Genomic DNA, 25,667 nt, shown 5'->3' with positions numbered 1-25,667 from the left:
ATGTAATACCGCAATAAAATAAGAAATGTAAATTTAAATATATTTTATATGAAGCACGTTTCACTTTAGTGGGATTCAAGAATAATAAACATGTAACTTAAGAAGGAAACCCTTCAAAATGGATATAAATAATATAATAAAAATATATAGGTATAATTCAATTGAGTTATTAACGAGTTGAGCGGAACAATGTTTAGTGTTTACCAATACACACTGACAGAAAAGTTTTTTTTTTCACCTATGTGTCACATTACTTGGGGTGAAGTGAAAATTTCACGCATTTTCCCGTGTGTACCAGGGTAGGCAGAGAGAAGCGAGTGTTAAGACATATCGTTCACGTCTTTTCACCCTCATTGACTGTTAAAGAGGCGGAACTCAACGCCGGACTTTATCTTATCAGAGGGAGAACATAAATATAGTCTAGTAACATGCCTGTTCTGTATATATTATATTCCGTAGACAAATTGTATGCTATTTAGACTAGGGACACATTTTTTTTAAATATATTTTTCATCGATAAAGATTTGTACCCTCTATGTTCGCGTTTGAACAAACGCGTCTGAAGCTAAAAATTAAAACTTAAGTTTTAAATTACTTCAATAAAGTTAAAAAAATATTGTATACATATTGCTACAATATATATAATGTATATTAAAGAAATAATTAAATATATGAAGGTTCTTAAAGTAAGACGGCCATATTGTTACTTTATTACATTTATACCTTTTGAGATACAAACAGCCAAGTATAAAATTAAATTAATTTATTTTTATTATTTAACATATATTAATGTATTAAAAATTCTTGTAGGAAAATCCATACATAATCATTAATTTTAGGTTCCGCATTAAGAACATGACAAGTTAATAATAACTTCAAAAAGGTAAAGGATAAATTTAATTCCTTTAAGAAAAAAAATATTAAATCTTCATTGTAGATTTATAATGTAAATTATATTTTTTGTACATAAATTTGACAACTAATTAGAGGTTTTATTGATTACAACAGACATACAATAATTTGTACATATTTTTGTTTTAATTTTATAATTTTAAAGAATAATCTGTATTTTGGTTTTTTTTAATAATTATTAAGAATGTAAATGTGGTACACAATTTATATTACAATGGTACAAGCCTTAAAATAAGAAATACTATTATTTTAAAATAAAATAAAAAAATATATTGTAATAAATAATCTTAAGAATATGGCACAATATTTTCTTACTTGTAGTTGTATAAATAAATAAAAAACATAAGAAAAAAAAAACATGTCATAACATATATTTTGACGATCGTTCAAGTATCGATATAAGACGTTAAATTTTTAAGTATATTGACTATCGAGTACCATAATGTCATTGAATATGGCGCCTTCGTAAAACATTTGGGAAGTTTTCAAATGCTCGCGACTGTTTATTTATGGCTTCAGAAACAGTGTAACAGAGGGTTCGGTCACTAATTTTTACTTTTGCAATGTAATGAATTAATAAAATATATAAGCAAGAGTACGCATAGATTCTCATAATACTTAAAAATAATGTAATAAACGTAATAAAATGAGAAAAAAAAGAAAAGAATTAATAAATATAAATATTTACCCGGCGAAGTGACTTTGGCGGGGCCCTCATCAGTCTTATTATCCTCTTGGAAGCGTACAGTCATGGCTTTCTTCTTCGCTCTTAGTTTATCGTCCTCCGGTGACATTATGGACACCCTCTTTTTAGGCCTTTCTTCTTCTAACTCACGTTTAACTTCTGAAACTGCTGTTACTGCTGCTACCGCCGCTGCTGCAGCTGTAAGAAAAAAAAGCAAACATTTATATATAATGAGAATAGCAAATATGATTGGTAATGAATTAAGAAATTGTAAAAGCCTTGACACACAAAAATCTACAATCTTTAAAGCATTCATCTTCGGTGAGAAATTGGGTATAATACCAATTCCAGATGATAATGCAGTATCAGATCAAGGTCACCAGGACATGGCAATACGGTTAAAGTGACAGAACACGAAATATATTGTAATCGCTCAGTCCAGTGAATATTCCTATCATCAAATAGAAATGATCTTCAAACGGTTAAATATATTTTCTTGAATTAAATCTAAGAACACTCGATTCAGTCACCTTTCAAACCAAAAATCTAAATTAAAATCGGTTCATCAGTTTAGGAGCAACGATGCCAACAGACATGCAAACACACATAGACACATGAAACTTATAACACCCCTCTGTTTTCTCCGAGGGTTAATCAATAAAAGATGATTTTTCAAAACTTATTTCTTTCTAAATCTGCCATTACAGCGATGTTTAATACTTTTATATTTGTATTAAATAAAATATCGATTCAAGTCTTCTTAGAAGTAACTCGAGTAATATTTAATGTACATGTAAAAAAAACTAAATATTACAAAAAAACTATACCGGTAATTAAATTTTAAGATATGAAATGTTATTAAACGTATAAGAACTTTGGATAAGTGATGGTTAATCGTTTTATACGTTTGATGATTGATTTTTTATTATCTCATGTATTTATATGAATTAATTAATATCACACTTTTTATTTAGTGCAACATAACGTTTGTAAGATATTTGTCATAAACTGTAATCAGAGCCTTGCTTTAAAATTATATCCTTGCTTTTTACTTTTACAGAATAAGAATTTATTTTATTTATTTACGTTATTTTATTATTATAGCTTCACTCTCTATCCCACATAAATTATTATTCACTCTCTATCCCAATAGTAGGCAGAAGAAGTCTAGTTTTACGACATCCGTTGTTCTCCACTTTCCGCCAAATTTTCGCATGTCTAGTGGCGGAACTTAACGCCGCGTTTTTGCCTTGTGTCAGAGCGCAGAAATAAAAAAATAATTCTTTTCCCCGAGTGAGAATCGAACCCACAACCATCGCGTTCCAGTCACACGTTTGTGGCCCTGCGCCACGACGATATGTCCTTTTCCCGAATTTCCTTTATGCATTCTACTATATTTTTTTTACATATAACTTTAAACAAGTTTTAATTATTTAAATAATACAAAGTTCGATAACGGCTACATTTATGGAGTGTAAAGAGAAAAAAGCTCCTCTCTTGTTCAGACTAAAATATCAGAAAATTTTTCGTAAACTACCAAAATTCTTGTTTTTAATGATTCTCTTTTTTATTATTCAACATATTGCAGATTATCGTAAAACTAAAATTTTAATTTCTTACCTTTAATTTCATTTATAAAAGGAAGATATTTGTTTATTTATTTTTTTATATTCATGGAATATTCCAATATTTATGTCCGAGTGGTTACAAATCAAAACAAACGATAATAAAATAACATTACAAAGTAGGTAATTCAGTGAAATTTATACTTTAGATTGGATTTTATGAGCATTTTTTTATAATATTCTCCACATAAACGCAGAAATGAGTGACAAATCACTATGTCACTAAGCCTCCAACGTCGCCTATCAAAAAGCAAGACATTTGTACCCACAAAAAATATTACAAAGTAGGTAATTCAGGCCCAAGTGACATATTCAAGACGCCCGCGGCAAGAAGCCACAACCTACTTCGAAAGAATCGAAATGATTGTAAAAGCGGAACATACGTACAATACGGTCGAAGAGTTGTGGCCGTTTTCTGTAATTTTGTGGATTATTCACTCAGAAATAAAAAAATAATTAAAAGTAAGGAAAAATTCTACAATTAAGTCTGCGCATGCAGCTGCCATCTAAAGCGGACACCAGGTCGGCCAATTCTCGTCGAGCTTACTGTACAACGTACAATACTGTATACGTATATTAATTATATAAGTAATATAGAAACGAGTATTCATACGGCGAGGTTAAAGGTAATAAAGAGGACATTTTAAACTTATATTTATATCTCCATCGCTCTTAAAATATATTGTTTTATAATATTGTCGTCAGTCGTTTTTGTTTTTGTGTGGTATTATAGTTACTTTTGCGTCTTGGGTGGTTTTTAGTTACGATTTTATTTAAAGTTTAAACTGGTACTAAACTAATAGAAATGTAAAATTAATTAAATTAGGAAAAATAATCTATTTAACCTTAGATAACAAATGACTGTATTATATAACAATACCATATTTAAATTTAAATAATCGCAAATAAAATTGTCTTAATAACTTTAGGTCTCCAGTCATCTGAGCCAAAAGTAAACAGCCTGTACAATAGTGAATGAACAATTGAAAATCATGAATAGGTTTATTTATGTTAAAACATCTGTTAATTAATATTTAAACGAGACAAAACATTTTTTTTACATTTTACATTTTCATTATTATTATTGGCAAAAATCGAACTTTATTAGTTTTTTTTTTTTAGCTTCACGCTGTATCCCGCACATAGCAGAGTAGGCGGAGGGAACTTAGTGATAAGACACTCCGTTTCCCATTTTCCGCCGAATTCTGGAGACATTGCGCTTTGCATCATCACCAGAGCGAAGAAATTAAATTATGGAATATTTTATTTCTTCAAGTGAGGATTGATTGAATATTCCCTAAACACCGCCCAAAACTTCAAGACATTTCGTGTTGACACTCGGAACTCAACGCCGCGAATATCAATCAAAACGGAAAAATAAAAATCATATACTGCAAAGTGTACTAAGTAAGAATATAAATATAATTTATATGTTAACATTTCTTACTATAATATAAAAGAACAATTTCCTAGGCACTAATTAACAATATGGACCTCATCTTTTTCTAGCCCTACAAATTCACAATACAATGCACCTTTGTATCATCAGCTTTTGCAACGTTTATAATAAAAACAAGTTATATGATGTATGTGGGTACTTAATAAATAATGCAATAATATAAAGAATATGTTGGAATTATATGCAGCTTATAGTCGTTGATTGCAAAGGTATTTATTTTTTACCAACATTCCGGAGTTAGTATGTACGTAGGTATAAAATATTATGTTTATCTATTATTTTATTATTTCACGGCGTTGAGTTTCGGGACTCAAAACGTAATGCCATGAATTCGGACTGTTAGACTAAGCATTAGGTTCCCTCTGACTTCCCTGCTATGCAGGAAAAGCGTTAAGCTATTTTTTTTTAACATTTGCAATTGTATCCAGTCGTCACACTATTAAGCTAGATTATTCATATCCTAAGGAATTATTAATTATGTCTCACGTTTATTATAACTGAGACGGCGCAATGACTCATGTATTTCGTTAAATGTAACCTCTCAAAATATTTCTATATCAAATACTTGTTATGGACAAGCTTATGTTATGTCTGATATGGGAACTTATTTTTTTGTATCACGCTTATAGTAGGACAAAGAAAAGAAAGAGGAAAATCTAGTGTAGAGACTCTATTCTCTACTTTTCATTTATTTTTGAGGTATGCGGTTATAGGACCCAGCGCTAAACTTTTGGCTTGAATTTCATTAAAATTCCCACGTGGCGTAATTGAACCCACAATCATAGAGGAACACTCTAATACTACTTCTTTGCAGGATTTTTAATAAGATGTATTAAAAGTGCGAGTGTATAGATATATTAAATCTTTTCTTCTAGATAAAGTAACTAACAAGCAAAACTGGCAAAGTAATCGTGGTTTGAAATTATATCTCGGGGAATATTTTAATCATTATTATTTTATATAAGTTTTCATAGATGTTTCATATAAAATGGGGTTGCACTATCCAACGAGCGAAGAATCTAAATGGACGGAAGCTCGAGAAGCGAAGAACGAAATTACTTTATAACTAAGTTCACTTTAACTGCCTCGTAAATTGTAAAAGATATCCAAGTTAACATAAAAGAAAATCGAGGAAAAATACAGTAGAAAAATATATGAGAAGAATTATTGTCATAGTAAAACGTCTAGTTAACAAAAATACTAAGCCATAAATTAAATTTAGTTCCTGGTAATTTTTTAAAAGAATTAATTATAATTATCGTGAACAGAAGTTCTATTTATACAGATATTAATTACTATTATTAATTCTACATACAAATATATTATGAGTAGCCTTCGCATATCGATTTTTTATAGTGTTGTTAAATATATAATTTTTATTTTGTTATTAGCTTATTTGAAGAATAGATTCTTAATTAACTCTGACATTGAAAGATAACGTGGACCCGCATGTATTGATGTAGAAACAATTTGTGTTTGTATAAACGGAAATGTAATTACGTAAAAGTTAATACTTTTTTTTTATTATTTAAAACATGAATATATATTTAAAAAATATACTTAATTCATATAAAATATACACTAGCATAATATACTTCAACATAAATACTTTATAACTAATTTCAGTATTATAGTGTTTTATGGCTATACAATTGGTCAATATGGTCAAAAAATATAACCACCATTCATCCATTCATATTTCATACAGGCAACATTATTCAAACTTCTTCCTCAGCCTATATATTGGCAGCCCCTCGTTTTCTTGATAAGTTGTTGGCACAACAACAAATAATTCTAACACCAGACTATATAAAAAATTGACACTGATATCAGGCAACCTGGTTTCCTTCTCCCTAGCGACGTGTCTTACCTCCTCCCATTTCCCTGGCAACTTCCACCAGGCTAAATCATAAATTGTTTGTAACACAACAAACAATCGTATTCACACTGGCAACATTACCCAACTAACCTTCTTGCTCAGTCGTTATACTGGTAACTGAGACTCGATCTCCCCTGGCCGCGTGCCTCGCCTCCTCCATCTCCCTGGCGGCTGCTGCTAAGATATTGTTGACGGCTGTCTGTGTGGTAGGCATGTCTTCACGTCGCCGTCGCCGTATCTCCTCAGCGCGCATCATGGATTGTTGGTACATGTGTATCTAAAATAATTTTGGTGTTATAATGTGGAATATTCTTAATGATATGCTACATACTAACTAATTTGACACCAGTTGTGGCGCAAGGAGACAAACGTGCGACTGTAAATGCGACAGCCACCACCACTCTACACAAAATGAAATTCCAGAATTGGCAGAAGTGAGCAACAGCTTCGTTCCCATTAAGACAAATGTCTTAAAGGGAACACAGTGTCTTAACATTAGGTTCCCGCGTTCCCTCTGCCTACCTTGCTATATGTGGGATACAACGTATAATTATAAAATAATATAAGTCTTTACAATTGTATGTTCAAAAATTTTTTTGGTCTATTTTTAATTATAATATGTTGTCACGTGACACGTGTCACGTGACACGTTGTACGTATAAATTTATTAAAAAAAATCGTTTGGCAATTTTAAGGCTCATTTCTATTTTTGCCTTTAACTTGCGTGCGACTTAACGCATTATGGAACGGCATAATATATTATTTAAACGTTTATATAACAATTATTATGCATGAAAATTAATTAGTTATAAAATTCAATACATAATCATATAACGTAGGCAACCAAATGTATATTATAACTTTATAATAATAATTAATTCGTAACATTTAACCCGTGACTTTCGTTTATAAAAACAAACGATATTTTATAGAAACAACAACTGGGGCTCGGTGGGTGTTATAATATTTATAATTAAAATTCCTTCTCGCTGGCACGGTAATAAAATTTAAAACAATATTAATAAAGTTTTAAAACAACTATGTACGTATATTCTAGAGTATTCGAGAGATTTATGCACATAGATCCAGTAATATATAAAAATAATAGCAAAATTTAACTAAAAATAATAATCCAATCTAGTCGAACGACTTTTTTACTAAAAAAAACTACCTAGATAAGAAAACTATTCCAGTCAATTGATAGTACTACATTTTACAACTTTAGACATAAAAAATGTAGGTTGCGTTTTTCATTAAACATTTAAATACCGCAACAAGGTATAACAGTTTCTTACGGACTATTGCAAATCAATTTGTAAGCTTTAGAAAAGCTTTTCGTCGCCCACTTCTAAGCGATAGAGTTGAAAGCGACAAAGCGAGATTTAAATTTACTATATATTTCGTTAAAAAAAAAAATCAGCTTCACGCTATATCCCACACACAGCAGGGTAGGCAGAGATAACATTCCGCCCTCTATTTTCTACCGAATTCTGGAGGCATTGCGTGTGTTAAGTGGCAGAATTCAACGCCGCACTTTACCGCGACATCAGAGCGAAGAAATGAAAATATTGAATATTTCATTTCCTTGAATTTGTGTCCCTGCGCCACGACTGGCCTCAAAAATGTTTATTTTACTTTTAAATGAAAAATAGTATGAATAATAATAGTAATAAAGAAGCTGCGATCGTCCTACTGTAAGTTTGATGGTTGTAAGTTCAATTTCCACGCGTTTAATGGGTTCCCTTCCCCAACTTAACAAGCAATGTCTCGAAAATTGAACAGTGGTGTGGAACGGAGTGTCTCAAGATTAGGTTTTCTCTTAGAAATAAAAAAATACGCTGATTGGTTATACACAGAAACTAAATGTGATGGTTCCCTAAAAACGAATATAGAGAAATAAACATTAATATTATTTATATATTAATACCTTTTAACCGTTCATAAGTTCCTAAGTACCAAATACAACAAAAAAAGTGTAATGTATTATTAAATAAAAAATGATATAAGGATGTTGTCCTTTAAAGCCGGATGTAGTTTTTATTCGCATTTGTTTAAATATAATTTTATATTGATAAATGTGTACATGAATTAAAAATAATATTAAAAAAATTAAACAAATTCATTTTAAATTGAAACTAAAAATTATTCTTTACAATTGTCAAAATGTGAACCGTTAGAATTACAAGTAAGCTTTTATATTAAATGGTCTGTAGAGGTTAGTGACCTTAAAATAAAATGACGTAGCATTTTAAACGCCAAGTATGTAGTTAAGAAGCTAAGTCTACTAACAAATAGGATTAATTCTGATCATCTATATTATACCGTTTTTATTTAAAAAAAAAAAAAGTATATACTTTTAATCTTTTTAATCTGTTAATAATATTATATGACTTATAATAAAAACTAAAATTAAAATACGTGTAGTCGCCATTTTGTTGCAGCTAGGTTGCGCTTGACGGAATGCATTCATTATACGAGGGTATCATTCGAAGAAACATTAATAATAATAAACTTATTTATATGTAGTTATTTATAATAAAATTATTTAAATTTATATAAGTAATATGTTGTTCAAACGTTAGAATTCAATAGCTAGTCCACATTTTTGTGAAATAAAGCCCACTCTCTGTCTCTGGAGGCATTGCGTGTTAAGTGGCGGAACCCAACGCCACGCTTTGCCTCGACACCAGACCGACGAAATGAAAATATAAATTCAAATAAATATTTCCTTGTCTCAAATGGGGATCGAACCCACAAACAGTCGCTATTACAAACACACTTTGTGCCTCTACGTCACTATACTACAAGAAATATAATAATTAAATCACATATACATATATAATTTATAAGAAAAGAAAAGAAAATAAATACATACATCTAAAACTAAAACTATTTTATAAATAACTTCTCGCTCGTCTAAATTGTGTTCGTGAATATTTTCTCTTTAGAAATGGGACCGTTATTTTATTACGCGAAACAATAGACGTAAAAACAATGTATAAATTATTCGTTCGGTACAATTTTTGTAACTAAAACTTTTTTAATACTGTTTCTTTTTTATACGTTCGTTCGCGTTGATATTAAAATACTGTGTTTATTAATATAATAACATGTAAATTTAAACTGGTTACTTAAAGGATATCTTAGTTAATTAATATATAATAAATTAGTAGAGTGAGATGCATTTATAATATAAAATACATTAACAAATATCTCTTTTTTAGCTTCATATCGTATATAGCAGGTGGCAAGTATAGGTTAGACAAGGAGAACCCAGCGTCAAAACTGTCCATTACTTGCCTTAAATCGAGACGAAGACGAGAGATTCAACACTCTATGTGTTGAAAGGCGGAATTCAACGCCACACTATCATACCACACTAGAGAAGTGAACATTATTTTATTCCTCTAAATGAGCACTGAACCCACAATCATTATTTACAGTAAAATATATACGAAGCCTCATGCTCGTGGATATTTTATCCTTTTAAGTAAAAATATCTAAAACGGAAGTAATAAAAGTATTAAAAAAAAGATAGTGTATTTTTAAGTAGAATTTCGGATTCATTTCTTTTGGGAAATACATGAATATGAACAGAACAATAGAGACTAACAAGGACAGTAAAAATATAAAATGGAGATACTACCTGGGGCCGACAAAAAATATGTAAAAAAGAATATGGATTTAAATCTGGAAGATTTACTATACGTCGTCTTCACAATGGTTATTTAAATATCCTATTAAATATATTATTACCTTTAAATATATAATATACGACAACTTTATAATAAAATTATAATTTTATGACAAATAATTTAAATGGTGTCGCAATTCTAAAATTCCACTACAGTAAATATGACGATAATAATAATAAAAATAAACAAAATACATGAAAAATAAGTTATCACGCAGATATAAAATGTTATTTTTATAACCAAAGTTATCACAAATTCAATATTTATCTTTAATTTTAGTTGTTTAATATATCCAAGTTGATAATATAATATACGATTAATAGGTACATAAAGAATATAATAAAATATTTATATTGAAATATATTTGAGTAAAAATTATATGAATTTCAAGTAATATATTGGAATCAATAATGTGTAAATTAAAATAATGTTTTTTACCGTAAACATATCAAGGCCTATGTAGTCATGTACGTGGGTACCCTATACACAAGATTCCATAGCTATAATTCATACAATAGAATTAATATACACTATTATTTCATTTACAAATATCTTAAAGAATAGGTACTTTATAAAAAAACTTTTTTAGTTAATATAACAAATATATATTTTTTTCCCAATCTTCAATAGTGTAATAACAAAAACCAATCGTATTATTAATCTTTGAATTATTATTCCATACACGCACACACACATACACATACAAGAAAAGGAAAATAAAAAAATATATAATACGAACGCCAACAAAAAAATAATAAAAGGCATAGATAAACAAGTTGCTTCATAAAAAATATACCCCATACATTAAAGCCTTATATTGTGGAGCGGGGTTAGTATACAATAAAATAAAAAGCAGCCCACGTCTGCGTCAATGTTATTCTTTTTGCATCTGAGGCTGAGGTCCTCTCGCATACCGTGGAAAGGCTTTTACGAATCGATTTTGAAGCCTATTGCGAATGTTTTTACTTTGCATAACGTTGCCGAATGAAAAATGTTTCACATATTCATATTGCATATGTACGAGTATGTCTGGATAACTTCAAAGCGTCGAGCTTTTAAACTATAATTTAATAGACTTCACCCTGTATCCCGCATGTAGCATGGTAGACAAAGAGAGCTTAGTGTTAAGACTCTCCGCTCTTTTCGCCGAATACTGGAAGCTTGTGTTTTGAGTGGTGTAATTCAACGCCGCGCTTTTATCCCGTCACCAGGGCGAAGAAATAAAAAAATAATATTTCATTTATTCGAGTGAGAATCGAACCCAAAACAAACACAGCCACTGTACCACGAATAATAATTAAATAGGAATAACGGCAAAAAAGGATATGTTTTATCAATTTAAAAATTACTATTATCTTTGTAATACAAGAACTTTTTTATCCTCTAATATTTATAAAGAAGTGAATAAATGAACCAATTGATTATCAAACATTATGCTAATAGAGTACGATTCTACTTCAATAACACTAAAACATCAGATTTGCGCACGCGAATTAATGTACGACAAATTATTCATGAGTTTTTAGGCGTACAAATTTTTTTTATACGTTACATATGCAAATGAGAATTACTTAAAATATATTATGTTCAGTTTTGTGCAAATGGACTTTTTCGCGCCTTTTTACGCGTAGATTATAATCTGTCTGATAGTGATGGCCGCAACGTTAGTGTTGTACGTGTAAAATTAAATAAATGACTCATTATTACAGTTCCCGTAGTTTGTTATAGTTCGTTAATGCAAATTCTTCTATTGTACGCAATGTTTCCGCCGATGTTTATACAAGATGAACAAAATATTTTATAATATAAAAAAATTGAAAATGTAATTCTATTGCAGTTATATTTATAATGGCGCTCGTTTTATGTTTCACCGTCTGCTTGGTTTTGTTTTATTTAAGGCGATAAAGCGTCTTCATGTGAAAGAATAATATTTTATAAGCTTAGACATTTAGTATATTATATAGGTATTATATAAATTTAGACAGAAATTCATTTGTCTTTTTTAATATGCCGCAATTTATTAGTAAATTGACCAATTTATTTAAAACCTACTTCTTTGTATGTTTAAAAAGTTTTAAAATTAAAATATCTTTTAAAAATGAAAGATATGTATATTAGTCATGTTTAAAATATTATTTAAAAAAACCTAATGTTGAGTTATGAATCAATACACAATATTTTAGTAAACCTGAGAAATATCGTACCAATAGTTATCACTTCTAAGTTTTACAGTTAGTTTTTTAAACTCATCGGTACCGAGAAGACTCAATAAAGTATTTTAAACAATAATATACGAATTCTAAACGGCATGATGAAAATGACTCATTGCCATTACGTCATTTCATTCAATTTAGCAATCTCGTCTAAGACGTAAAACATACTAAACTCATATAGGAAAAGTTTGAGCAGTAATTCTGAAATATTCAATTCAATTTTGTTCGCAAACATTGAAATTGATTTCGTAATTCTTGGCTAAGTAGCTGAGACGTCTTCGTTAAAGGACGTCTCGTATAATTTTATAAATATTTTTTATAATATTTATAATACGTATTGTATTATAAAATATGACTATAAAAAATACCCAAAATATTTCATTATTCATTCACGAAACCAGTTTTAAGTTCTTGAAATTTTGTCAAATAGAAAGCGTACGAAAATTGTTATTAATCATTAATGCTGACGTCATTAAATATAATTAATGATAAATTTTTGATAGTTATCAAGTAGCTTACAATAAAAAATGTATTAATAAAAAATATATATAACGAATTTAATCTCGCCGAAAAGCAATCAAAATTCGGGCTGATACCCGAGAACATTTTTTTTTTCAATTTTTTAATTAAAATTTTGAATCTGTTAACTTATACTTTTATTTAACACGATGTTTTCTTTTTATTTTGAATAACGACCGTATCGACCACAGACATTTAAATTTAATGTTTTTTTTTTTTTTTTAATTTTTAAGGTCAAAGCATTATCTACTAGCTCGTTTATTTATTATTTGGCGTGCATATTTTATAAAATTGACGTCAATTCACAAAAAAAAAAAATAGCAAATATAATATTGACAATATACGTATGTTAAATGTTAAATAAATCGCAAATGTGAAACAGAATGTGCGCAATATTATTATATTTATTATTCATTACCACTCAACCCACAACAAGACTTAAACAATGAATGTTTTATTTTCATTTTAAACAGCGCTGTATCAATATAAAAACATCTGATTTCATTGCGATTGAACTCGGAAAATAATATTACACAAAATTTTTATACATTCCTTTTATGTTTTAAATGAAGCGTAACATTCAACTCCTTTTAAAAGCCGCTCGTGAATTATAAAACATATTTTATCTATAAATATTTACGATTATTATTATTATATCAAATATGATTTTTAATACGTACTTTTTTTAAATTACTACTATTGTTCTAGATTATTATTTGTGTGGAAATAATAAAAAACTATCTCAGAAGCTTCAGAAAGTTCCTTCTCGTGTTTCCATTTTTTTACCTTCATTTATTTTTATAGACAAAGATATACAAAAATAACAAAGCCTTAAGTCGGATGGTCGATCGCGAGCCTTTTTATTTTTATTCACAGACAATGTAGAACCACGCATCTCTTCTATCTATAAGCCGCTTTAGTTCAACGCTTCTAAAGGAAAAAAGCAATACAAAATCTCTTTTTAAACTTAATTATCATCGAGATAATATAAGGCCATGTTCAGACCAGTCTATTGAGCTTACATATTTATACAGTATACTTATTAATCGGTAGGCTGTAACAATAGCTCCCTTTGCCTCTCCAAAGAATTGTGAATTTAAAAAATAAACTTTAAAAAGTAAATTATACGGACAGAAACTATTTAAAAATAAATTTTAAGTCATTCAAATTTTTTATACGAGCGCTTACTTTGGTAAGGAATCCGCTCTCCTTTGTTCGAGTTAAAATATTATTCTGAGGCTATGTATTTTAATTTCGTTATCTTTTATTTGTACATTTAAATTTAAGAACTAACTCGGGTTTATGCTAAATAACCACACAGGCTGAATTGATTAGTGTTGTCAGAGATAAAAATCAAGCTTAACTACCTTTTTTGTCCGAAATTACTATCAATTACTTACAAATTTTCATATTTTTTTATGGATTTAATTACTTAAACTGTAACGATGTACTGAAATTACTTAAAATGCATTAAGAACAAAAATATTTTATAATTTAACGAAACAAGTCGCTCATGTAAAAACAAAAATACATAAAATTAAACCGCGTACGATTAGCTTTGATTCCTGTTTGATAGTATGATATTTTTCGTAAATTAATGATTATGATTATTATTAATAAATATCAGATTTACAGGTATTAGGTAAATATAAAATTAATATATTTATGACATATTTATATATTTTTTTAGTATTTGTTTCGATATTTTAACGTCAGCTAACCCAAGCAAAATTTGTTATTTATATAAAAGAAAAATATGGCGACCCAAAATTAATTTAAATTTATTAATAAATTTTGAACACAATATCAAATAAATTATAAACTTTAATAACATTTTTATATTAATTATAAATATTAGAGGTCAAAAACCGCTTTATATTTTAAACTGGATTACCCAAGACATTATATTATATGTTATTAAAACTGGATAATTTAGACGAGCATTATGAATTCTATTAAATTAAAATAGTATTTCCAAATGTACTTCGCTTGCGTTGGTTATATACCTCACCTAAGTCGTACGCTACAGATTCGATACCCGTAGAGTTAATATCATATATTATAAACATATAAGTGCAATTATAAAATGTTAATATGCTCCAATCAGTTTTCGAATGCAGCGTTAAACACCGCTATTTAAAACGCATTGACGCTAAAACATGTTAAAAATGAAAAACGAAATGATATACTGGGCTATCGTTACCTACCTCGCATTGTGCGGTAGATATAAGAAGATCAAAAAGCGAATGAATAAAAAATATATAGCTCTATATTTAATAGGTCGTTATATTCCGGTTGTAAATCATGCGTTCATTTTTAGATGGTAACTAAAAAGGTCAAAAGAACGAATTTTTAAGTATTTCTTTTTTAATCTTATAAAATGAAATATTATTTTTTACTTTAATATGTTATTAATTTTTTCCTTTCCAGGAATGACGTAATTGCTTTTCTAAGGAAAAATATTTTTTTATATAAGAAATAACAAAATTTTGACAAAGACTTGAATATATTAGTTAGATGAATGATTTAATTTTTTTTTTGAAGCAGAGGTCAGAGTGCCTTAGAATGAACCTATTGTTCATTTAACCTACATTACATATACACAGGATAAACAAGCTTTTGACACTGAAAATTTTCATATAACAGTAGTAAAATTTATATCTTCATAAATTCAGGACACACTAAAGTGTAACATTTATTTTTTCAAATGTATTACAAATTATTTTAATTAAAAATATTGTTAAATAAAAAGTGAAGTAAAATTCTTGAAAAACTTAATACTTTAAAAGTATTTTACTGTTTCTTCTAATAAATAATTGATTACTATTAATGGCTTATTTTTTTAACATGATATATCACTCTTAAACATCTATAATATAACAGGTTTGATATTAAAATTTTCTTCAAGGAAATCAACTTTTTATCACAACCATTAATATATTTAATTATTTTTGATTAGAAATCATTTATTTAAATAAAATATAATTGGCCCTAATTTAATAATTAAAGTAATTAAAATGTTAAAAAATTCTTCAGTATATTGTATAATTTATCATAAAAGTGTTTATAAAGAATTACAATTAAAAATATGTCTATTTTTTATAAATTATTGCTTTACAATGAATGCTAGACATTTATAAATAATAATTAATGACTTTGAAGGATAAAATACATTAAAATACTAGTCAAAAGCAGTACAAAAACAAATTATAACTATTAATTAAAGTAACATTCACTCATGCCTGGAGTTAATTATGTATAATAAACATTGTATGTAATAACTGCTACAAATAAATTGAGGCAGCCATTTTGAATAACTATTTAAGTAAGTTTTTTACTTTTTTATAGAAATGAACCAACCAGTTCTTATAATGCAACATGAGGCTCAATAAATATAAGATAATTAAAGATTTTTATGCTTTATTATAGCAACCCATAATATTGTTTTTACAAGATAAATACAAATACAATATTATCAATAATAAATTTTATTGACATAAAGTAAAAAATGTTTTGTGAGTTGAATTATAAAATTGTTTTTGTTTTACAGTTAGTTGCGAGGAGGTTTTATGCATCATTATAATGATAGTAATATAAATAAACTTATTATAAAATTAAATTTACTGATAAAATGTGTTTCTCGGTATTATTAAGGAGAATAAATTTAGAATTTTTCTCCAAAATAATACACCTCATAAATTATAAAAATTATACTTAAATGTAATATTAACATGAGGTATAATATCTTTGTGAGACATGGTTGCACAAATAGGTTACTTTTGTTTGATAAATTAGATAAATTGTTTTTATTTTATTTTGCTGTAACCTGCACAAGGCAGGGTAGGCATGAGGAACCTAGTGATTTAATACTCTGTTCCACTATTTTCTCTCAATTTTCAAGACACAAGTATGGGTGATAGAATTCAATGCTGCATTTAATATTGTTAACAGAGTATGGAAATCGAACTCACAACCATTGTGTTTACAACGGCAACAGCCTAAATATAATCAATATTTCATTTTATAGATATTAAAATATGTCTTAATACAAGATTAGAAACCACCAAAATATTTGATGCAAACATTAACTCGGTGAACTTTTAAGTCCTTTTCTTACATATTAAGCAATTTAATATTTTTTAATAATATTAAAATTTTACTGACCTGTTTCAATCTTTCTACATCTGTCCGTGCTTGAGGAAAAGACTGGGATGTGGAAACTGAAGTGGCCGTTGCAGCCGCAGCTGCAGCAGTTGTGGCATTTTGTCCATACGAGGGGTATTCCAAATTTACATTCAAAAGCTGTGCAGCATTATCTCTAGCTTCATATGCTAACCCTCGTATCTCTAGCTCAGATGCTGTGTGCATTAAGGACTGAAGATCTAGTTCCTGTACATCCACTGAGCCTTTGTACATAAACTCCACCAACAGATTTATCTCAGAGAAGGGTATGCCTTTCAGTATCACGATGGGATGCTGGCAAGGATTGTCCCTAGCAGAAAAAAATTAATATAATACATATACATATATAAAAATATCAAAATAACTGATAAAGCAAGCATTTATAAATTTAATAATAAATTATCTGTATATTATGAACATTATTTTTTTTTTCTTATCACAAGATAAAACTATTTTTATGAGTTACAGAATTCTCCATTTATATAACAATTTTTATATATTAAAATGGATGCATGCGAACCATTCTTTAATGTTTTATTAAGATGTTCTAAAATAAACGATGAGCGATGTTGAAATCGGACATTAGTCATAATAAATAAATGAACTCACTTAAATATCTGCTCGAAGTAGGGGCTGCACGCCGAGAGGACGAGCTTGTGCGCCTTGAGGGTGCCATCTCGGCAGGAGAGCGTGACATCCGCCAGCGACGATGAGGAGTAGATGGTGGTGAACAGCTGGCTCAGGTTCTGCAGGTGGTTGTTCCACTTCAAGTGGAACGTCTTGTCGCTCACGAGCCCCTGCATCTGCACCGCCACAAACACTGTCAGACACGAAACACTCACTTCCTCGCGTTTATTAAAAAAAATCGACAGAAAACCGTCTCTGGTGCGACCGCTACATAAAATTATAATTATTACAACTTATTTTTAGAACGATGCCCGTAAAAAACACTATACGTACGCGGTATGACAGTGTAATACTGTAGGTACGCGCCGCCGACGGAATTTAGAGCTATAAAATTATTTATATTATATTCGGCAAAACGGTAATTTTGAATTAAATCATCGCTGTAAAAAAATCTCACCTCGTATTCACTTTTCCGACTTCCCAATTTTTCACAAATAACACCGAAACATTTCACAAAATTTTTAAATACTTATTATGTTACACAGAAAGCCGTGTCGTAAAAAACAGAGTGGGGCACGCCGTGGCCCCCTCCGCGCCCCGGCCCCCTCGCACACAATCAATATACGGAATATGAGAGCGCGGCGCGCCGCCTCGCCCCCCCGCATGCTTTATTATACCGTAATTAAATATATACTACTTTATAAATTGTACACTAACGCTCATGCCTCATACGCTCCGAGAGAAAATGTTCAAACTTTACTTCACCACTTGCCACTCATTTTATATAGGCGGCTTCGACTTCTTGCATCAAACACCTGCATTGATTTTCGTTGCACAGTTGCAGGTGTATTAAATATGATATTTGTAAATTTCAAACTGACGCGCCCGCTGCAACGGCGGCCCGGTTGGTATGCGCGTCACTAATAAAAAATTTATTACTTACAAAAAATATATTAATTATTATATTTCGTATATATTCAACCCGAGCTGGCCCCTGCCTAATAATAAATTGTCTGGTGGGAAGTATGTGTGTAAAAAGTACTCGAAGTTGAATCTGTTTCTACAACATGCAGAGCTCACGCACACATAGACAATAGATATAATAGACGGATTCAGACAGTCTTCTTTTTATTAGATTCCATCCTTTCGTTTACAAGTACCTGCCTCAGAATGCATTTCTATCCATGCCTACATAGTAGATATGCCTCTCCGTGCGTTGTATCGTAGACTATATATACGTATATACGCACGCCGGGGGTGGAATGGTAAACATACTATACGTATGTTGCCGCACATACACATATCTAATATTATTATTTATAATGTAGATATAGACTGGAAAGAGAAGGGCGCATGAGCGTTTGCATGAATAATATTTCTACCCATTACCCACACCACAAGCAATATTAATATTAAGGTGGGTTTGTTCTATTTACTTTTTATCTTGTACCGCATTACCGTAACCGTAGGCTAACTTGTACTGCCGGACCAGATTGGGATTATGAAATGTATTTAATGTTTTTATAATAAGAAAAATGTTCTGAACTAAATTAAATAAATATAGAATATTTATATCATTTTTATATAAAATTTTAATTCATTTAATATTTTATTGAGAGTTCAGTTAATTCGATAAAATTAGGACTATCTATATACTATATTATTATTATAAAATACAATTACTTATATAGTGTAATATATGTATATATTTTAAAAGTTTTGTATAAAAACATTGTAACATATGGTAAATATATAAAACAAAAGACATTTTTAAGTAAAGAAATATCTTCAACCTTGACTTGGTTGGTGATAAAAGTCTGTTTACTCTAAGTTGCATCAGTATGATTCATAATTAAATTTCCTATACTTGAAACGTTGCTATAACGTTATAGTATATATAATTTTACGATGGTAAAATATTCACCCCACTCCTTCCTAAAAATTAATGAGCTTTTTAAAGCTATGTACACACTATGAAGAAATCAATGTCGGAAAGCTCGTGCATATAATGTTTTATTTCGTTAAAAAATAAAATAATAAATAAATCTTATTAATTAAAACAGTAAATAAATTAATTATATTTAAGAAATAAATACATGATTATAAATATCAACAAAATGTTGGTAGTAAACAATTGTTTTTTTTTCTTTATAGCAACACTGGCATATTCGTGTCCTTGCCATTTGTTAAAATTACTTTCGAGTATTGTAAAATGACGTTATAATATTAGCTTTAAATATTTAATAAATTATTATTATTTAGAAGGGCTATAGTATACTAAAAACATATTTTTTAAATTGTAAGTATAAAGTTATTCTTTTGACATACATATGTCCTTGAATATAAAACTACAAATAATTATTTTCAAGTTATGTCGTTAAGCATTTTTGATCAAAATGTTTAGTTATGATTTTTTTATTCTTATAGAATTACTTTATATTCTCTCTTCAATGTTCAAAAATAAAAAACGATATAATAAGTATTATATTTTGGTCTTTAAAAATATACATTGTACTTCACTGTGTATTGATTCAATACTATTGAAAAAGTTGGTTTTTAAATGTTTATAAAAATATAAATAAAAGTTAGAGTCTCGCTTATTTCTGAACGGTTCCGTGGTAACATGCATCGATTGGGGATATATATCGCCAACAAAAAAATTACTTCGTTTTATATTATAAGTGACACAGCTTGTGGTCTTTGAAAAAATGCTAAGTACTTATATCTTAAAAGTTGCCGACTATATCTCATTCAAACTAATTTTCGTTGAAAGTGTTCTTTAATATTTTAGTGTTTTCACGCTTTAACAGTTACAAGAAAAGACTGAGGGAGGGGACTCACGTTTTACCGTGAACGAATGAGTATAATAAATGGAACCTCATTATCATTTATAAACACCTATCTATAGTATAGATACTTCGCACGTACTTACCTATAAGTTGGACGAGAATGTTATTTTTTTTATTAGTTCTGTAAATGGGGAGTATGCACTTACTTTATTATTTTTATATTCAAAAGTCCTAAAGCTGCTTACATATTACATCTACTTAATAAGTCTATTGTGTAGTCATAGTAGTTTCGAAATGAAACGGTTAGACAAACAACGGCAGACATGATAAATCTGTTTCTAAATTTTTAAACGACTTTCGATATAGAATTATTAAACTGTAAAAACTGATTAGAGAACCTTTTTCATAAACATAATTTCTTTCATTTCATAAAAAAACGTATGAAATTTTAGTACTTAAATTTATTGTTAAGAAAATTCGTAATTCGAACATTATAGATAAATGAAAGGGCAAAGGATTAAATAATTTTAACAAAACAATACTACATCTTTATTGATATAAGAAGAAACTAATAAAATTTTGCCTTCAAAAACACACATGGCAGTGACACAAGTGATAAAAACATACAAAATGGTGTAAAATATTTTTTTGGTAAAAAGCAATTATTCCTTGAAAGGAAGGGCTGGAAGGAGTTTTCCTTCGCATTTTCCGAATCCGATGCGATGTCCCATTTCGTTGACGCAGTAGCCTCGTAGGATTACAGTATCGCCATCTTGCAAAAATTTTCTTTCTTCACCCGTTTGCAAGCGCAGGGGTTTCGTGCCTTTCCAGCTGAGCTCTAGCATGCTGCCATAAGAATCTGATGTCTGAAGATGAAATAAAATACTCTTGAAATTTAGTATAAATATATCTTTTATATCTTTCCTAGAAATTTAAATATGTTTAATAAAAAAATATTTATTGAAGTGTTACTACAATAAGTTACAAAAGAATCTACATATTCATAAAAAATGGTAATTTGCTCACATCACCACTTATGGTTCCAGAACCAAGTAAGTCTCCAGGACGCAAGTTGCATCCGGTTATAGTTTGTTGAGCCAATTGTTGTTTGACTGTCCAATACAGGAAACGGTAGTTGGATCGACATATCGTTGTTATTACTGGAGATTTCTCCGCTGGAACAATAATTAATTAATATTAGAACATTTCGTTTTATCGTATTTAAGCTCTCACCAATCGATTATTATTAATATTATTTAGAAAGTGAAATTTGTACAAAAATTGTAACGTGCAAACGGTTAACCTGCATGCATGTCTTATTTGGGCGGTAGCCCAAAATATATTAATACTAATAATGAATAGTTTGTAGTGTAGCTTACTTTTCAAATCGACTTCCAATTTGATATCAAAGTTGAATTTGTCATTGTGCTGCAAATAGGAGAATGGCTCGGGATCCTGTGGGTAATTTTCAACTATGTATGGGCGTAGAGCCTCCACTGTCACAATCCACGGGGAAATCGATGTTCCCAAATTTTTGGCCGTAAATGGTCCAAGAGGAACATATTCCCACTTTTGAATGTCACGAGCTGGAATAAAAAATATGAATAATAAATAGATGGATTTTAATAGGCTATGTGGAACCGTCACTGATCAAGTATTAATTATATCTTGGGAGTAACCGAAGAAGGCCGAAGTTTTAACATATATTTTTTAAATTGAGATGGAAAAGCCTTTCTTTCTTACTTTAACGACTTACTTTACATGTGAATTTACATCTGTAAAATATAGGGACACCATTTTTGCATAAAATTGTACAACACGGGTTATTCAAGCAATTTGATATCTTTTTCATAAAACTATTATATTTTTCGATTGTAAGGCAATGTGATTAGAATCTTTATTTTTGGATAGATTCCATGATTTAAAGAACTAAGAACATACCACTCCAATCATTCATAAGGACGAATCCAAATATACGTTCCTCAGCTTGTTTGGCGGTGACGCGTTCTCCGAGAGCGGTCGGTGGTCCTCCCACGAAGCAGGCCATCTCTAGCTCGAAGTCCATCAAACGACACGGACCAAAATGAGGATCAGCTCCTAAAATACATATAAAACTGCATATTTTGTGCCGTCGTTTAATTAAAGTATTGAAAATCTATATAATACTTCAGAAGAAAAAAAAAATTAACCAAATTAAAACATTTTAATTTAAATTTGTAAAAATCTTCCTACTGAAATGCTAACAACATTAAATAAGTTGTAACAAGAAAACGTATGGCTTAGTAGTCAGACGGTTTTCAAGAGGAGCGGATTCAAACTGAGCTACATAATTTTTTTATACGTTTTCTATATAAATATAAATAGTATCTATTTAACACACCGATACCAACAGACAAGGTCTTTTATTATTCTTCTTCTCTTATTGTATTCTTAGTTTGACTTTTTTAATATTTTTTTCCGCAGATTAAAATTAAAAAATCAAACTTTCCTTTTTTTATTATTGTAACATTACCTTCGACAGGCAGAGTTTGTCCCATAGGTCTCGTTATGGGTGTTCCAGATATGACGATGGAACTGGACCGACCATGGTATCCCACTGGAATATACTTCCTGAAAATAAAACGAAAAATATTAGTATTTTCAATAATCGTATTTAGCGTGATATTTTCTAGTTTGTCAGTATAAATATATATCAAGTAAATAGTTCATTATTATTTTTGTTACGTAAGTATTTTTCAAAACAAAAAATATGTATGATTTTGGTTTTTTTAAATATTTTTTTATGTCTAAAAAGACCTGAAGATTAAGAAGTTTGGTCATATAAAGATCAATAAATACTATGACTTATTACACTTAAATTATTTAAATATATGTTAGGTACATTGGTACCAAATAGGACTAACCAGTTCGGCATAAGCGCATTATCCTTGCTCCTGAACATGATACCAACGTTAGTGGCGTGGTGGATCGAGGAATAGAAGTCAGTGTAATCTCCGATTTCCGCTGGTACATGCATGATGGCATCGCTCTGCTTGACAAATGCTCTGAAATGTATCGAAAATAAGTTTACAATATGAATAAACATAAATATATTGTGATGTCGTATTTTAAATACTTTACAATTTACTGATGTGGTATGAATAGCAAGTGACAAGATATTTAAGTATGTATTTGGGATGATCTTAACAATCATTGGCGAAATGAATTGTGCTCAACTGGCACGCTGGAAACGCCATATATCGAGAAATCAATCAATCAATCGATCTTAACAATGCTTTTCCTGTTGTTTTGCCAGTGTTTTTTTGTTAAATTAATTAAACATATTAAAAGTAAAATAATTATGTTTGTAAATTACTTTTGTCGCAAGTCCTTATCATTTTGCAGCTTGGTGTTGCTGATATCAAGCAGTTTCTGGATAGTATTTCTTGCTTCAATCCAATGGATCTTCGTCAATCCCATAAACGAATTTAGTTTTTCCTCCTGGAATCATCATAAACATTTATATAATTTAAGACGAAATTTTTTTCGAAGAGAACAAAATCTACAACCATCAAAAACAAGTAGACGGTTGCAAAAATATGATTTAATAATATAAGAAAGATTTCACAATATTTTGCAACATTCAAACAAATACTTGGATAGCGATACTTAAAATAATTAACATAACAAGTAATATAAAACAGACCTTAAAAACATGTTGTTTGTCTTTCAACACTGGCCCAGTAAATAGATGCGAGATCACATTGAGATCTAGAATCCATTCTCCAATCGCCACTCCAATATGCTTCTGAGACTGTAATGTAAATAAGTACTTACATTATTACAAATATGTGCTTGTAAATTAAAACTATTCGTATTTTAAAATATTTTTTTAGGAAAAATATTTTTTATAGTGTCGTTCATATGTGAATTATCTGCATCATCTTCCTATTTATATTTAGAATTTATTATTTTGTGACATACTGCCATGTTATCAATATTTTATTTTTTTATTAAAAAATGGATTTGCCTCTTTGTGCTTTATTTTCCGATTTTTTGTGTAAAGTGATTTTACAAATCAGGCATTAAGCGCATTTTTTGTTGCTTACCTCCTAACTTAGACTTACTACCACTTGTTATCTTGTCATTTAAATGGCATTGTAAATAAACAAAAGTATATTGTTTAGTAATAGTCTTTATTGTACTTAAATAAATAAGAAAAAAAACCCATTAAAATGGCATGGATGAGTGACAATTAACGGTATATCACCTAATAAAAAAGAAATACCTATTCCTGTTTAGTTTATAATTATTTCTTAAAATCACTATCTTAGAGTAAGTATTTCTTGGAATAGAATTAGGTAGGTATGTAAATTAAATAGCCTGTATCAACTTCAAAACGACAACTTCCGGCCTTTTATCATGACGCTATTAAATTACGTATGTTTTTTATTACTTCATATTAGTTAATTGTTTTCGAGTTCCAATTAAATTTGACTATAATAATAGATACATTTTCTAACAAAAAATAAATAACATTAAACAATAGTTATTATAAAGATATTTAATTTTCATTCATTCATTGTTATACAAAATTCATTCATATCTACTAATGAATAAAGATCAGTGAACGAAAACCGCAAAAAAAAAATATTTGAATGATAACAAACTTCATGAAGCAAATGTCAAACAATAACAAACATTTTTTTTAATCTGCACTCACGTTTTTAGGCGAAGTAAATACACCATAAGGCAAATTCTCTATAGGAAAATCTGTGTTTACAGAATATTCTATGAAAGACTTCATTTTTTATGACACGTCAGTTTTCCCCGAGTTTCACCGTGATAGTGTCTTCCTAAATGTGTACTTCTATTTTACGTCGGCTATGGAAATAAGGCGGAATAACAAGTTTGGTCGCCGGCCGGCGAGCACAGACTGGATTCTTTATGAAGTCAAGGTCGCCAGCCATAGTCGTTGTGATATGACACTGTATATATTAAATGTATTGTGTATAATATATTTTAATCTTTATTTATTTACACATACGTACTGTTAATGTAAATTTTAGAACCTGAGAACTATACCGTAGTGATAGTACTTAA

The 25,667-nt window shown here is 29.3% G+C and overlaps 2 protein-coding genes across 9 annotated transcripts in view; both read right to left on the bottom strand.

Moving 5' to 3' along the window:
- The window catches only part of LOC146538837 (uncharacterized), a 40,249-nt gene extending 21,410 nt beyond the window's left edge, over positions 1 to 18,839 (bottom strand). For 2 of the 8 annotated variants that reach the window (XM_085185336.1, XM_085185335.1), the window contains exons 1-5: positions 18,514 to 18,687; positions 17,779 to 17,972; positions 17,152 to 17,479; positions 6,651 to 6,837; positions 1,601 to 1,795 (exon numbers count right to left, since the gene is read on the bottom strand). In XM_085185336.1, coding sequence (XP_085041462.1) covers positions 1,601 to 1,795; positions 6,651 to 6,837; positions 17,152 to 17,479; positions 17,779 to 17,972; positions 18,514 to 18,519 — 910 coding nt within the window. In that variant the 5' untranslated portion in view covers positions 18,520 to 18,687. Of the gene's footprint in view, positions 1 to 1,600; positions 1,796 to 6,650; positions 6,838 to 17,151; positions 17,480 to 17,778; positions 17,973 to 18,253; positions 18,463 to 18,513; positions 18,709 to 18,739 lie in introns of those variants that run through there. The other 6 variants (XM_085185331.1, XM_085185329.1, XM_085185332.1 and 3 more) reach the window with 6 other exon arrangements.
- A 2,271-nt stretch (positions 18,840 to 21,110) lies between these two features.
- Faa (fumarylacetoacetate hydrolase) lies at positions 21,111 to 25,494 on the bottom strand. The gene is made up of 9 exons (XM_085185326.1): positions 25,288 to 25,494; positions 24,271 to 24,378; positions 23,941 to 24,065; positions 23,489 to 23,629; positions 23,098 to 23,195; positions 22,527 to 22,682; positions 21,965 to 22,171; positions 21,612 to 21,760; positions 21,111 to 21,451 (listed from the first exon to the last, which is right to left on the bottom strand). The coding sequence occupies exons 1-9, from the start codon at positions 25,369 to 25,371 to the stop codon at positions 21,248 to 21,250; spliced, it is 1,272 nt and encodes a 423-aa protein (XP_085041452.1). The 5' UTR covers positions 25,372 to 25,494; the 3' UTR covers positions 21,111 to 21,247.
- Between the last annotated feature and the right edge of the window lie 173 nt (positions 25,495 to 25,667).

This window comes from Heliconius melpomene, chromosome 5 (assembly GCF_056956725.1).
Source record: "Heliconius melpomene rosina isolate 202511_hmr_F chromosome 5, ASM5695672v1, whole genome shotgun sequence".
Classification (NCBI taxonomy): domain Eukaryota; kingdom Metazoa; phylum Arthropoda; class Insecta; order Lepidoptera; family Nymphalidae; genus Heliconius; species Heliconius melpomene.
This window is presented reverse-complemented; position numbering and strand designations above follow the sequence as displayed.

What these genes read in the sequence shown, in the direction of transcription:
- Faa (XM_085185326.1), bottom strand. Translation starts at nt 25,371, where the DNA reads ATGAAGTCTTTCATAGAATATTCTGTAAACACAGATTTTCCTATAGAG. An exon ending in TATTTACTTCGCCTAAAAAC is followed by an intron (nt 24,379 to 25,287) that starts GTGAGTGCAGAT and finishes TTTACATTACAG; the next exon opens with TCTCAGAAGCATATTGGAGT. An exon ending in ATTGGAAGTCGATTTGAAAA is followed by an intron (nt 21,761 to 21,964) that starts GTAAGCTACACT and finishes TTATTGTTCCAG; the next exon opens with CGGAGAAATCTCCAGTAATA.